This window comes from Micromys minutus (assembly GCF_963924665.1).
Source record: "Micromys minutus genome assembly, chromosome: 4".
NCBI classification, from domain to species: domain Eukaryota; kingdom Metazoa; phylum Chordata; class Mammalia; order Rodentia; family Muridae; genus Micromys; species Micromys minutus.
The window spans coordinates 16,837,227-16,853,197 of NC_137973.1; the positions used below are offsets into that span (position 1 = coordinate 16,837,227).

Genomic DNA, 15,971 nt, shown 5'->3' on the forward strand with positions numbered 1-15,971 from the left:
GAAGTCTCAAGTTTATACTTTTCTTTCCTTAAGCCTTTTAAATGCTGGGCTTACAGGTGTGTACTACAACACCCTGCCTGTTTTTTCCCCCCCTTTGTCCAAAACATTTGAATACCAAGGAATGTTGGGAACCTGTCTACTCCCCAGCTTCTTGCTTGCTTCATGAGCCATAACTTGCTCTCTGTGGCCTGCAGCCCAGCTTGAGCTGTTCAGACACCAGCATGCCTAATCTCTCTGCTCCCACCTTGTTTGTGAATGCTTGTACATTCCCAGAGATATGATGGTTAATATATCAATCAATCAATCAATCTCCCCCACTCTCGTCAAGTGGCAAGCTGTCGTTTACTTGCTTCCCTTCTTACTCTCTTCTGTCGTCCCCAATCCCTTCTTTTCTAATCCAGGGGTGGGCATTTCCTGTGGATTTAGTTGGTTTTTCTCTATAGCTCTGAATGGCCTGGACCTCATTATTTAGAGCAGATCAGGCTCATACAGAGATCCACCAGCCTTTGCCTCTTGGGTGCTGGGATTATGGGTATAGACCATCATGCCCTGTTTTATTTTCTTTTGAGAGAATAAAACATGGTCTTATAAAAGATGGGTTTGGAGGGAGGCAGTGGTGTCGGGCACAGGTGGATCTGAGTCTGAGGCCAGCCTGATCTACAGAGTAAGTTCCGGAGAGGCCAGGTCTACATAGATAAACCCTGTATTGGAAACAAACAAAAACTGAAGTTTTTTTTTTTTTTTTTTTTTTTTTTTTTCTCTTCCAACTTTTACTAGGCCAAAGATATCTTCCATTCCTGAAAAATCAAGTTGTCTGCAACACCAAGGCCTGGAAGGCACCACTTTCTCTTGAAGCAGTGAACACAGAATGCTCAGCTGCCTGTCTGGGGTGGAGTGATGTGCAACAGGAAGTAAAAAAAGACTGGAGTGGGATGTGTTAGTGTCATCATTCCATGCTTATGAAAAGCAGAAAGAATAAAATAATAATGGTAATGCTCAGACAAGGCCCTTCTCTGTCTAGGTGAAACCAGGCCCTCAGCCTTAGGAAATAGCTCTTCTGCTTTATTGCTCATTGAGATGTCAGAGCCCAGGTGACCTGTCCAGAGGGAGCAGACTTGATGGAGTAAGCGGTTTTTGACAGTGTGGTCTTCTCACTAGAGATCTAGTTTTCAGTGATTTCAGAGGCTGGATTGTTAGGGCCAAAGAGTTGGCCTCAGAGATCAAGAGAGCTTGCTGCTCTTCCAGAGGGCTGGAGTTTGGCTCCTAGTACCTACAAAAGCAGGATCATGACTAACTATGATGGCAACTCCAGGGGAGCCAACACCCTCTTCTGGTCCCTGTGGGCATATGAATTCACATACACAAACCCAGACACAAACACATAATCTGTTTTTAAAGTTTGATTCTTTTTTAAAAGATTTATTTATTTATTATATGTAAGCACACTGTAGTTATTTTCAGACACACCAGAGGAGGGCATCAGATCTCATTACAGATGGTTATGAGCCACTGTGTGGTTGCTGGGATTTGAACTCAGGACCTCTGGAAGAGCAGTCAGTGCTCTTAACCACTGAGACATCAGCCCCCAAGTTTGATTCTTTCATTTGGTTTGGTTCTAATAGTATGAATTTCATAAAAAGCCACCGATTTACTGTATATCTTAGTTAGGGTTTTCCTGCTGTGAACAGACACCATGACCAAGGCAACTCTTATAAGGACAACATTTAATTGGTGCTGATTTGCAGGTTCAGTCCATTATCATCAAGGCAGGAACATGGCAACATCCAGGCAGGCATGGTGCAAGAGGAGCTGAGAGTTCTACACCTTCATCTGAAGGCTGCTAGCAAAATACTGGGCTCCAGGCAGCTAGGATGAGTGAGGGTCTTAAAGTCTACACCCACAGTGACACACCTACTCTAACAGAGCCACACCTTCTCATAGTCCCACTCTCTGGGCCAAGCATACTCAAACCATCATGCTATGGCAAAAACTAGATAGTAGGAAAGTAACATTTGGATTAATTTTTACACCTAAATGTTTGTACAACAAAAGAATTATCCTGCCCAGCTTTCTTCTTACAAGAATGAAGCAGCATTCTTGACACACTTTTGCCACTCCCCCCATATCTCCCCCCCCTTCTCTCTCTCCCTCCTTCTCTCTCTCTCCCTCCCCCCCCCCCTCTCTGTCTCTCTCTCCTCTTTTCTAGTGTTCCCTTTTAAGACAGTCTATGTACTATAGGCTGCCCTCACATTGATTTCATTCAAGCTAGTAGATCAGAATGACAATTTGTGTGTGTGTGTGTGTGTGTGTGTGTGTTTGGTGTTGTCTGCACATGTTTATCTGGATTATCAGGATATGTGTATTAATGAAGAGACCCAAGTTTGATATGGGGTATCATAGGTCTCCATCTTATTTTTTGAAATAGGGTCTCTCATTTAACCTGGCCAATGAGCTCTAGGAATCATCTTCTTTAGCACTGGCACCACAGGTGTGCCCACCCCACCCAGCTTGTGTGTGGGTGCTGGTGATCCTCCTGCATATTGAGTGGGACATCTCCCCAGACCCCATGGCACATATTTGCATTAGTTTATCATTGTAATATGTAAGACAGAATATAAATGAACAGTTGGCTGCCCAGACATGAGACCAAGATTTTAGCTGTCCTGGTTATCTGTACTAATTACTTTCTGTTGCTGTGATTAATCCATCAACAAGGCAACTTACAGAAGAAAGAGCTTGTTTGGGTGTATAGCTCCTGATACTCTTGCCTCTAGTGCTGAGATTATAGGTGCTGGGTACCAACCTGGGCTTGTTTATTTATTTATTTTTAAGATAAGGTCTCGTTCTGTAGTCCTGACTAATCCAGGACTGTCCACCTTCCTGTTTCTACCTCCTAGGTGCTGAGTATACAAGGAGGTGTCTCCTGGCCAGTTTTAAAAGTGTTTTATTTCCTTTTTTTCTTCTTGGGGCGAGCGCCTCTTTAGCATAGCCTAGGCTGACTTGAACTCTGGATCCTCCTGGCTTGAGATCAACTACTGGCATAACAGGCCTATGCTAAAGCCACTCGTTCTAAATGTCCTTTTTTATTCTTTGAAACAAGGTCGTCCTTGCATGGCTCGGGCTGGCCTGGAACTCACATGGATCCTCCTGCCTCTACCTCCTCAGCACTGAATAACAACATTTAGCTTTAAGATGTACATTTTACACCAAGGGCATTAGGGGGAAAAGGCAGACTATAATAGTGTATCCAGTTTTAACAGAAGTCAAAACCATCCTTTTCTGGATTCTCAACATCAGCGCATCTGGAACCTTTGCTCTAGACTGTGTCATTTACAACGTGATGGCCAAATGACAGTAACACGGTGATAGTAACAGGACAGCTGTTATTTATTAGGGGCCACAAGTTTATGTCACACATCCTGATAAGGCATTTGTGTCTTGAATCGCCAAAACGCCTTCCCGAAGTAGGTAGGTATTAAGAAAAAGAAGAAACTAATTTATGTACGTGCGCTCCTGTCTACATGTTACAACATATTTGTGGAGATCAGATTGGCAACTGGGTGTTATAGCATTTTTTCCTTCCACCCTGTGAATTCTGAGGATCAGACGCAGGTCGTCAAGTACAGTTACGTGCCTCTGAGCCATCCTGTTTGTTCAGAGTAGGCATTTTTATCCCCATTTTATAGACGAGTAAAAAGTTTCGGAATAGTTAATGGCAAGAGTTTCGGAGCAGTTATTGGCAGTTCGTGGCAGAGCTGAGGCAGGAATGGTTTCTAAATAATCCACCCATCGATGTAGTAAAGACTGCGAAACAGCGAAGAGACTACACTAAAAAAAAAAAAAAAAGAAAAAAAAAAAAAAAAACCAAAAAAACTGACCGTCACTCTAGCCACCAGAGACCAGTAGGGGCCAGGCGTAGAAACCGGAAGTTGAAGACGTCACCGGAAACCAGAGCGCAGCTTCCGGCTGTGCGCAGGAAGTGGCTTCTCCGCGTGTCGCCAGCTTGTAACGTAGAGGTGCAGTAGAGTTCGAGCCCCTCTCGCCCAGTGTCACGCTTTCCAGTGCCGGCAGTGAAGATGTCCCACCCATCCCCAGCATCCAAGCCCTCCAATTCCAAGAACCCGCGAGTCTTCTTTGACGTGGACATCGGCGGGGAGCGAGGTGAGCGGCGCGGACGGCTCGGCCGTTCCCGCGCTGGGGGCCTCCCTGCTGCGGCTCTTCTCGGCCTACTGGCTGTTCGGCGGCTCTGGGCCTGTGATGTGAAGGGAGATACCACCCTGAATCCCACCCGGAGCAAGACCTGGCGTCCACGAGTTCAGATTGAGCCCTCTCCCTTGCAGGCGATGGCCGTAGTTCCGGTGGAAGTTTCTGGAAATTTCTCTTCAAGGACTCGTGGCGCCCCTTACGTTTGTCTCTTTATTTGGTCGCACTTCCCTGCAACCTTTGCATCATCACTTACTATAAGATGATTTGACGAGAGTGTGGTGGATAGTTCGGTACGCTTACTGGATATGAGCCTGCGGGGCTCTCTAATCACGCCATGTGCCTCTTGGTACACGAAATACTTCGGGAGCTGCCAAGGCCTTTACATATGCTTAGTGCTTTTTCCTCATTACTGATTATAGGAGCAGTTTAGCTAGGCAACTGTTTTTGCTGTTTTGGCATCTTGGAATTGAGCGCCGTGTCTGTTTGGTTACCTAAGATTAAGAGCTAAGAAGCTTAATCGGTGGGTCGAGACTCCTGGGAGGGAGGTTGTTAAACGACCCTTTCACCGGATTGCGTATTACAGTTATGTTGAGGAACTGAATTAAAGGGTGGAAGCATTAAGAAAGTTGAGAAACAGTCACAAGCCCTGTGAACTAGGTGGGAACGTACTGCTTGTGTAACTGAATTGGGCGTGTTCTGAAACACGTGGGAGTTGTAGGTCAGACCTACTGGAATGAGTACACCATATTTACATGTGCATTCACTTTGTTTTGTAACAGATTTTACTGTTCCTGTTTTGGATTGTTGAGAAGGGAACTGTTTCTGAGGTTACAAGAGGCAGTTTCCATAGATCACAGAGAGCGGCTTAATACCTTTTTTGGACTGTGTCTTCTGTTAGTTACTTATAGATTAGAAATTCTGAGTACAGGGCCCCTGAGTGAGATAGCTCAGCAGGTGCCTAACCATCAACCCTGTATGCCAGAAATTGTCCCATGATCTCCACACTGCATGCCTCAGCCTCACATATAGAACAAACAAACTCTACCTCTGAATATTGCAATGGTTCAGGATTTTAAACCATTTAGACATTAAACCGTGGTGACCTTCCTATGCTTCTAATCACCTGATGCTGTAGCTGTAATCTTAAGTGTGGTGTATCAAATTTAGATATGCAAAGCTTTCCTCAAACTAAATAGGAATATTAGAAAACCGACAGTGAGATCTAACAGTCCTGTGGTTGGGAGATGAGGTTTGCATGCGTACCTGTGGCGCCGCGGCGGCATCGTTCACAGTAGCCAGAGCAACAGTCTAGTGTCAGCACATGAAAACATGGCATGCTGTATGCGAATCAGACTATAACACTGCCTTTTAAAGGAAGGAAAGCTCATTTATAACTTTGAAGTTGAATCCAGAGCATGTTATTTTGAGTGAAATAAACTCACTATAGAATCTCACTTTTGTGGACTTTTAAAAAGTTGAACTCAGAAGTAGCATGAGAGGTTCCATTGCCAGGGGAGATGTCAGTGAAAGGTGCACAGTTTCATTTAAAGAGAGCTGAGTTCAGACCTGTTACACAGCATTGTGACTACAGTTAGTAATGTGTGCTTAGAACTGAAAGACTAAGAAACTAAACTGATAAGATATCCTTTTCTTTTCCTTCAGTTGGACGAATTGTTTTAGAGTTGTTTGCAGATATCGTTCCCAAAACTGCAGAAAATTTTCGTGCATTGTGTACAGGAGAAAAAGGCACTGGATCCACAACTGGGAAACCTCTCCATTTTAAAGGATGTCCTTTTCATCGAAGTATGTATATAAACTTTCTCTGTCCTAATATCCTGATGCAGATATTAGTCCTGCTCTTGGGAATGGAAGGAGAATGTTAATTTCTTGAAGGATACTTGGACACAATGGCAGCTCAGTGTCGTAAAGGTGGTGTGCAGTAGGATTGATTGTGGGATCGCACTACAGTTTATCTGGACAGTTTGGGTATCACCTCTAACTCCATTTCATTTCATTGGGAAAAGAAACCATGACAGATAGATAAACAAGTGACCTTAGGTCATTTGACAGGCTGGGCAGAATAGTTTGAGAAGTATTTGACATTTGGTGTCTGGGACACCTTGGTAATGTGAGATTAAACTGTTATTTCACATAGATTACTGGCCTGTTGTCCCAGTGGTGTCTAGGTTCATTAGAGTTCAGGAGCCACGTGCACTTACCATTTTGTTTTCTCAGCTAATGAAAGTCTAAGTAAACACAGTAAATATTTAAACAAGTAAGTGACATTGAATCTAGGGTGATACTACACACCTGATTAACACACCTTATCTAGCAGTTTGATTTTCTTAAATGCTACTTATTAAGAAAAATGAGCCAGGTAATGATTGTGCATGCCTTTAATTCTGACACTTGAGGGCAGAGGCAGGTGGATCACCAGTTCTAGGACAGAGAACCCTGTTTTGAGAAAACCAAAAGAAAAAGAGAAAATGAACACTGAGTTTTAAAATGTTTTAAACTTACTTTCATGTGTGTGTGTGTGTGTGTGTGTGTGTGTATGTATGTGTGTGTGTGTGTGTGTGTGTGTGTTCTAATAAAAGTGTATCTAGAAGACAGTTAAGATGGGAAGGGAAGGGTGGTAGAACAGTTAGGAACACTTACTGCTCTTCTGAGAGGACCCAAGGTGGGTGTTCATATCTATGCTTGTTGGTTCACAACCATTTGTAATTTGCTTCAGGAAATCAAACACCCGGCCCCTACAGGCACTGCACATATGTGGCATACACATACACAGACTCACATATACATATAAATAATGCTAAGAAGAAAGTAGTTTACATAGTGGATTCAGCATTGCTTATAAAAGTTGGCTTAGCTATTCTTACAAAAAGCAGTTGGCTAGGGTTAGGAACTAGGCCCTTGAACCTTTCCTTAAATCTAAGGTTAATGATTGGGTTTACACTGTTTTTGCAAATGTAATTGATATGAACATCTGCTCTTTAGTCTTGAATTTTGGAACATGTTAGGCAGAGAATACTGTTATGATTTATATAAATTTAGTATAATTTTTTTGGGGTGATAGAATTTTGCCTGGACTTCTTGGGCAGAGTTATCACAGGCTTTCTGAATTTTTGTTGTTATGAGAGATGTAAGCTGTGTAACACTTTGAGAGGGAGAGAGTCTAAAGAAGCTGCACATATCTACCTCCCAACTCTGTCTGTTGGCTAGCAACGTGTATATATCAGTGTAGTCCAATGCTGAGTCCTCTGAACCTAGGGTTCTACGAACATGGGTGGGCTGTCTAGTCCTCATGAGTGTTCAACACTAGTAGGGATCTTTAGTGTTTAGCGGGCCTTACTATCTCTTTTTTTTTTTTCTTGTTCAAAGAATAAGATGATATCTAAGGAACTCATTGTTGGAAAAGACAAGATTATTACATGTAATAAAATGGAATTAGAGTTTGCGTAATGATAGAAACTAAGTCTTCCTTCTGTGTTCTGGTAGCAGTTTGAGATGCAGGGAGCTACCTTTGACTTAATTTCTTGAGAGGTGGGGCGTAAGAAGTATGTTGGAGTTAGACTGTAAGAACTCTTCAAGTAGAGTTGATGGCTGGGAGGAGGGGAAGAAGGCCAGGGGCACTACTGAAGGGAACTTAGAAAGTTGTCATTCATTAGTTAGCACTGCTGAAATCACTTGGCTTCAGTTACTAATGGTCATACTCTTTTTTTTTTTTTCCTGCAGTTATTAAGAAATTTATGATTCAGGGTGGAGACTTCTCAAATCAGAATGGGACAGGAGGAGAAAGTATTTATGGTGAAAAATTTGAAGATGAGAATTTTCATTATAAGGTAAAGAAAAAAATCTTGTTTTTGCTAATATAAAAACCATGCATTTGAAATATACTTGGATTAAGACACTAAAAATAACTTTGGATGCGGCCATATTTCTGTCATCCCCACCCGCCCTCGTACTGGGGCCTCTTATGCCAGCTGTTCATCATTCAGCTGCCCTTTCCCATTTTCTGTTTTGAGACTGAGTTGCTCAGGTTAGCCTTAAACTCATTCTAGCTTAGCCAGGCCTTGAACTCCCAGTCCCTTCTACTTAGCCTCCTTAGGCACTGAGCTAATAAACCTGTGTCAGCAAGCCTGGTATGGATAATACTTTTCTTATGGAAGAGATTTTTACAAATAGGCATTTCTAAGGATGTGTGTGGCACCGGGGATGAGCTCAGGGTCTTGTGCATGCTAGGCAAGTTCTCTACCACGTGAGCCACTTGAGGATTTGTCTAGTAACAGTTTGTTTTTTGAGACAAGGTTTTCCTGTAATCCAGGTGGTCTTGAATTTACCATCCTCCTGCAGTTTGCCTCCCGAGTACTGGAGTGACAGATAAACAGCAGTTTGTCCAGTTTATGCCTGGCCAGTATGATATTTTGGCAAAAATACTGTACTTAGTTCACTACAATCAGTTTTTATATGCTTCAGTTAAGCCGATGAGTTTTTAAGCTTCCATATGGCAAAATTGATCCCAGGAAAAATGTTCTCATTATTGTAAGGATGGTAACTTGTGCATCTTTATCCTTGAATTTGAAGAACAACAAAACCATCGCTAATATCCAGGATGTCAGGGGATTTTCCACCTAGCGGATATGGTTAATGTTCGGGGTGTATTGCACCATTCCCGTTTTAAGAACAGACATGTAAGTACAAAAGTAAAGTGATGTCTTTGGCATGAGGAATATAAGCCAGGTAATTAGGGTGACGTGGAAAGAGAATTTTTATTGGTCAGTTCTGTCACTATACCAGAGAGCTTATTTTAAAAATGAGAGGCTGTTTATAATCTTACCTCAGAGTCAAGATTAAAATACAAGGCGTTGTGAAGGAAAATAATATATAGTTTAACACATGTGAATGCTAAGTATGACTTTGATACAAGTTGAGTATCTCTTATATAAAATGCTCTATGCTAGAAATATGCCAGTGTTAGTTGTATTTTGAAATATTTGTGTAGATTTTATAGGTTGAGTATTCCTTATCTACAATGTGAAAGTTGTGACTCAGAAGGTTCAACATGTCTGAATTTGATTTCAGATTACAGACGTTCAACTTTTAGGTTGGTACTAGCTGTGCAGACCAAGCTGGCCTTGAACTTTGAGATCACTATCTGCATCCTGAGTGCTCAGGTTTAAAAGCACATGGGACCGCACCTGGCCCATGTGATAGGAAAAGGTTTAGATAGTTCAAGTTAGTAGGTAGGAGAGACAATGAGGATGTTTGAACTGGGCAAACTGGACCTAGAGTAGGCTGGACTAGAAATACAGATTTCAAAATGAAGTGATGGCAGCAATGGGGAAAGACAGTAGAAGGCCAAGGAAAGAAAGCACCAGGAAGGCTGTCAGAGGGATAACAGCTTGTTCCACCACTGCATTGATTAAAAGAAAGGAAGTAAAAGGAAAAGAAAACTTGTGTGGCATTGTGCAAATTCAGTGACCTTGAAAGCAGAGTAGACTGATGGATAGAGGTGTCTTAGTGGGGAGAGTAACGAGGTATGAGGCACGCACTAGAGGTGTGATGCAGAAAGCCTAAGCCATGCCGAGCAGAGGAGCAGAGACACTGGCTTGCACGTGAACAGACTTAGTGCAGCCTGTTCTTTTGTATAGTTTCTGAATCACTCAATACCTGAGTGAAACCTGTAGATTGGAATTATTTTCTAAACTAGGGAAGTACTTAATCTAAATAACTTGTCTAAAATCACTGTGACATTACTATTCTCAGTTGGTGAAAAAAAGAATCATAGGCCTATTTCTGATGGTGGGAAGACTATAGGGGTTCTCAGAAAGATAGTAGCTATCACAGAAAGTACAAAGTTAATTATTAGATGTCTTTAGTGTGGCATCTTCATCTTTAAGATTGAAGTGTAAGCATCTCTTGCAGATGGCCAGTTTAGAAATGACCTACATCTTGTTAAACTGACACTTAAAAATTGTGTTCATTTAAGGTGGTAGTTTTTAAAGTAAAACCAGAGCAAAAGGTACTTACTTAAACATTTATAAGTGAAATTGATGTGAAAGTTTAGTAGTCTGTTTTAGGTGAATAGTCAATAAAAGGAAATTGATACTAGGCCTCTAACTTGTTTTTCTTTTAATGATTTTTGTCTCTGCAGCATGACCGGGAGGGTTTGCTGAGCATGGCAAATGCAGGCCCCAATACAAATGGCTCTCAGTTCTTTATCACAACAGTTCCAACTCCTCATTTGGATGGGAAACATGTGGTATTTGGTCAAGTAATAAAAGGACTAGGTGTGGCAAGGATGCTTGAGAATGTAGAAGTGAATGGTGAAAAGCCTGCTAAAGTAAGTAAAAAGTTACAGTGAAATAAACATAGCAGCTAGTTACATGTCGGAGAAATGTTGCAAGGCCAGATGACTGTTGTCTTAGCAAAGTAGGAAAGAAGTTAGGACGCTTTTGCTGTAGGAACCTGGACGGCAGTAGGGCCTGGATTGGCATCTTTCCTTGGAACTTTTTTTTTAAAGTTCAAGATTAGTTTAAAGGAGATATATTTATTTTTTTCTTTGAGATCTGGCTTTCTTTGAATTGTCCATAAGTTTCAGTCCTTTACTCTGTGCTAACCCTACTTTAGTGCTAGGATTAACTACTATGCTTAATAAAGCAGTTTTGATACTTACCAGCTTCAGTGTGATCTAACAGAATGATCTGTATTAGATTGCTTAAGTCTTCCCATAACCATGCGACTTTTAGTCAGTGGTAATTAGCTGTAATACACACTGGAAAGAAGGTAGTGAGCACACTGTTTAGCTGGAGGTTTGCATAGATCTTTACTTTTCTTGATCTGCTTTTATATCTTGCATACAGTGCTCAGTTGTTTCAGGTTATATTGTATTCTAAATGCCCATGAAGCAAGGTGACTATGAGAGACCCATAAAGCAACCAAGCGCACAGGAATTAGAAACCCAGCTACCTGTAGGAAGTATGCCAGTAGTACACGACAGACTATCACCCGAGACAGCCTCATGCACAGTGACGTGGTTCTCAACTCACTGTTCATAGCGGAGTGACAGTGTCGTATCAGTGGGAGTGTACATAGAGAGAGGCTGCTGTGATCACAGTGGAGAGATGCATCCCTGACAAGTCTGACACGAGTACTGGTGCACACAGCTGAGCTGCCCTGCAAAGGTCGACTCACTTCTGCTTAATGTCTTCACAGCTGTGTGTGATTGCAGAATGCGGAGAACTGAAAGAAGGGGATGACTGGGGCATATTCCCCAAAGATGGCTCTGGTGACAGTCATCCAGATTTCCCTGAGGATGCAGATATAGATCTAAAAGATGTGAGTACTTTCAGATGAATCCGCTTTAGTCCTAAAGTGAATTAAAATATTTACTAAAAGCTTGGTTAGCCTATCATATGATAGAACCTTAGTGTTACGTCACTTTATTTACTAACACCCAACATATTTATGTCCTTTTATACAGGTAGATAAAATTTTATTAATATCTGAAGACTTAAAAAACATTGGAAATACTTTTTTCAAGTCTCAGAACTGGGAGATGGCTATTAAAAAATATGCGAAGGTTTTAAGGTAATAAAGTATTTTTAATAAGTTATTTTTAGAGAATAAATGGAATTATTATGAACTAAACTCAGAATCACTCATTTAGCAAGTTATTTGTGTAAATGACAGCTGTTTTGCAAGAGTAGCATTTCTTGCTGCGTGTGGTACACTGGGAAGGCAGAGAGGCAGGTTAGACCTTTGGGTTGGAGGAAGCTAGCCTGGTCTACAGAGCTAGCAGGGCTACACAAAGAAACCCTGTCTTAAAACAAGAAAGAGTGGGACATCAATTGCATACTTTAGACAAGTTCCTCCCTGTGGTTTAAGGTACTGGTGATCCCAGCCCCTGGCACGTTAAATAAGCACTCTGAGCTACACTCAGCCTCAGTTTGACATGCTGTATCAATCAATACCTTAGCTCCTGCTTTAGGATGCTCTTATAACTACTTTGTTTTATTATCTGGAATAAGCAGTTTCTCTAAGTTGATTCCTTTTGGAGAAAGGAAACTAGAAACTAAATTCTAGGGACCAGACCCCCAGCTCAACCTCTAGGATCTTTTCAGGAAAGAGTTAAGTCAATATTACATGGCTGGCAAAATAGCTTAGTGAGTAAAATCACTTCCTAATCGAACCTGTGACCTAACTTCCTGAAATCCACAGTGACACACACACACCCCAACATTACATAGTTCTTTGCCTCTTCCCATTGAATTGTTCTAATATAGGAATACTAGGAACCTGAGTTGTACACAACTGGTATGGGCTTTAGTATTAGTTGTTAGCTTTGGGGGAAAGTTGATGTAAAAATAACCTCTGGAGAAACAGAGCTAGGAGTGCAGCTTGGTGGTGGGAAGGTGTGCTTAGCAGGCTCTGGGCTTAATTTCTTGCATCTGAAGAGAATACAAGATCAAAAAATTGTGGTCATCAAGTATTAGATGGATCTTTAACATTAGACACGATGCTGAAGAAGCAGTGTGGAGTTATACATTACTTTTACTCATGTTTTCTAGGTACGTGGATAGTTCAAAGGCCGTTATTGAGAAAGCAGATATATCCAGACTGCAACCTATAGCCTTAAGTTGTGTGCTAAATATTGGTGCTTGTAAATTGAAGATGTCAAATTGGCAGGGGGCAATTGACAGTTGCTTGGAGGTAAGTCTGTGTGATTTTTTTTTCTTTTTTAATTTTTTGCTTATCAAGTTAGAAAAAGGCAATAGTACTTAATGCATTTTAATTGCCTAGCACCTAGTGAGAGTTGACAAAATGTGATATAAGTCATCCTGTCTCTGGATTGCCAGTTCTTTCTAAAAATTCATTAATTTTGCTTTTAACATTGTTACCTAATATGTACTAAGTACTTTGCTTTTATTTATCAAAGCATGTTTATCTGCTTATTGATTTGTATTTATGAGCTAGGCATATGCACATAAAGTCTGGAATGAGTAAGAGTATAGGTGTGAGTATGACCCACACTGTAATCCCAGCACTGTGGAGGTAAGGTAGGAAAATGAGAAAGTCAGAGCCCTCAGTGCTATGAGAGAGACACTCTCAAAGGCTAGACTAAACTAAAGCATATGTGTGCAGGGTTTTCTGCTTTGCTTTATGACTTGAGTTATATATGACTTTTGAAATGGGGTCTCATGTCCTTTAGGCTGCTTCATTCTTGCCTGGCCTTTGAAGTGCTGGGGTCAAGCAAGTTACCACCATCCTGGGCTTGTCTCATTTTTGTACCTATTGTGTCTATATGGCCATGGTGCATGTATAAGGATCAGAAAGTAGTATTTGTGGAGTTGTTCTTCTCTTTCTACCCTTAGGAAGACTCCAGAGATTGAGCCTAGGTTCAGGCTTGCATGGCAAGTGCCTTTATCTATGGAGCCATCTTGCTGGCCAGTTTTATTTACTTTTTAAAAGCCTACATCATCAAAAAGCTATGGATAGGACACAGTGGGCAGACAGTTTCTATTTGGGGTCCAGACTAGATATTGTTAAAATACACAGAAAAACACTGTCCTAATGTAGGCCACCCAGTTACTTTGAAAAATTTCCAGACTAAATGTTTTGCACAATATTCTTAGAGCATGTATCAATGCTCAGCAAGAACTAAAGTAAGCCTGGATGTGCAGCTTAGTGGTACAGCAGTACTTGTGTAGGTTATAGGGTCAGCCATCCCCCAGCCTTTGCTTAAGTCGATGGAATAAATGATAAGAAATGTATACTCATATTTAAAGGGACACAAAATAGAGGAAAGTGCAAAAGAGAAGGTCCACTCTGGATCTCTGCTTCTGTAAGGCCCTCTTAAGAGTTGTCATGCCAAACAGAATATATTGCTTTAATAATGTTTCTGGGGAGAGACCTGTTAAAAGTTGTTCATGTTTATAGTATTAGTGGTCCCCCTCCCCCATGTCCTTGGGTTCGAAGATAAATATGTTTACTTATTTTCCTCATTTCCTATAAATTTAGCTGGGCACATATTTACATGACATTTGTGTGACTTGTGTACCTCTGGATTTTGGTTTTCAGGAGGTGGTAGACTATCCTTGAACCAGTGACAGGATACCAGAAGATGACGACTGTATTTAAACTTTTATTTAAAAAATTTTTTTTCTTTAATAGTCTGGGTCCACTTGGGGCTAGAAACAGTGCTGAGAACAGCACTCTGGAGACTGATAAGAAACCTATCCTTCTTTTCCATATCCACTTACAGCTCTCTTCTGGCAAACCTACCTTGTGCAGGCTCAGGTGCTCTAGCTCCAGAGAGTTGGAGCCAGTGGATAGCAGGTGCTTATAGATGCAAATACTGATCATATGCCGTTTTTATAGGCTCTTGAAATGGACCCTTCAAATACGAAAGCATTGTACCGAAAAGCGCAAGGATGGCAAGGATTAAAAGAATATGATCAAGCATTGGTAAATTTTGTTATTATTGTTTTATAATAATCACCTTAAAAGTCTTAATGTCTAATGTTTCTTAAATTCTCTCCACCATTGAAGGCTGATCTTAAGAAGGCGCAGGAGATAGCCCCAGGAGATAAAGGTGAATTTCAAGATTTTATAGTAACTCCTTTTGTTTTTTGAAAGTGGATACTCATGAGCCAATGTACACTTAACCTTGTCAGATATTTTTTTCTTACAACTTTATTTTTTAAAAAAAGAGAGATATATGTACAGATTTTTAAAAGCATTTTGGCATAAAACTATGTGAATATATTTTTGTCAGTACTTGATTTTTCTAAAGGTATGATAGTATGCATTGAAATCTTACTAGTTAAGACATTTATATTGTAGAGCACCTCTTATTGGGCCAGGCACCGATTATTATAGTAAATAGACAAATATCTAACGTCCCTGCCTTATGCAGAGCTTACATTTTAATTCTGCTCATCAATTTACTAGCTTTTTACTATGACTTCATACTGCTTCTGTGAACCTTGTTCAGGTGCAGGTTTATTACATCAGCGCTAGTCAACAGGTCAACAGTAAGAAAGTATTCATTGTGATCTTAAACTTCGGGACATTGCTTCCTCAAGCTGAGGGTGGCTGTGACCAGACATTCTGTGTATGGGTAATGTTGCTGAGTAGCTAAGGTAGAGAGATAATCTAGATAAGAGTGACACTGTGTCTAAACTAAAAATTCCCAGAAGAGTCCTTGTCACTACTAGGTTGTTGGTCTTTTGTCCAGTTTTTAGATGCTTTGAAAATTAATTGTTTCCATTTTTCTCCCCCAGCTATCCAGGCAGAATTGCTTAAAGTCAAACAAATGATAAAGGCACAGAAAGATAAAGAGAAGGCGGTGTATGCAAAAATGTTCGCTTAATAAGGACAAGACTTTCCTTGACTGTTATACATTGATTAAATATTGGACAATGTATATCACTGTCTGCACTGTCCCCGATGTGTTTCCCTTGGTCTTCATCATTGTTTCCATAGCAGTGCAGACATAGGTTCCTTCTTAAATAAAGTGTTACGAAATGCAGTGAGTCTCATTTTAAAGTGTTTGTCTGCAGTTTCACCAAGAGTGGTATCTGGTCAGTGTGAAACTCTAACTCTCACTAAGCTGTATAGGTTTCGTGGACCATCTAGTCCAGTAGTTCTCAACCTGTGGGTCCACTGGAAAACACAGAATTTTACATTATAGTTCAGAACAGTAGCAAAATAAGTCTATGTTTGGGGTCACCACATGAAGAACTTTACTAAAAGGTTGC

General features: G+C 40.9%; 1 protein-coding gene across 2 annotated transcripts; it reads left to right on the plus strand.

Moving 5' to 3' along the window:
- The first annotated feature begins 3,990 nt into the window (after nt 1-3,990).
- PPID (peptidylprolyl isomerase D) lies at nt 3,991-15,904 on the plus strand. Of its 2 annotated transcripts, XM_080916229.1 has the most exons (10): nt 3,991-4,161; nt 5,869-6,009; nt 7,945-8,051; nt 10,364-10,552; nt 11,425-11,547; nt 11,693-11,799; nt 12,780-12,921; nt 14,590-14,676; nt 14,761-14,803; nt 15,495-15,898. In XM_080916229.1, exons 1-10 carry the CDS (start codon nt 4,077-4,079, stop codon nt 15,581-15,583), a joined length of 1,113 nt encoding a protein of 370 aa, XP_080772355.1. In that variant the 5' UTR covers nt 3,991-4,076; the 3' UTR covers nt 15,584-15,898. The 2 variants fall into 2 exon arrangements, with proteins under 2 accessions (XP_080772355.1, XP_080772356.1); XM_080916230.1 differs by lacking the exons at nt 3,991-4,161; nt 5,869-6,009; nt 7,945-8,051 and adding an exon at nt 8,096-8,900 and having other exon boundaries at nt 15,495-15,904.
- The last annotated feature ends 67 nt before the right edge of the window (nt 15,905-15,971 follow it).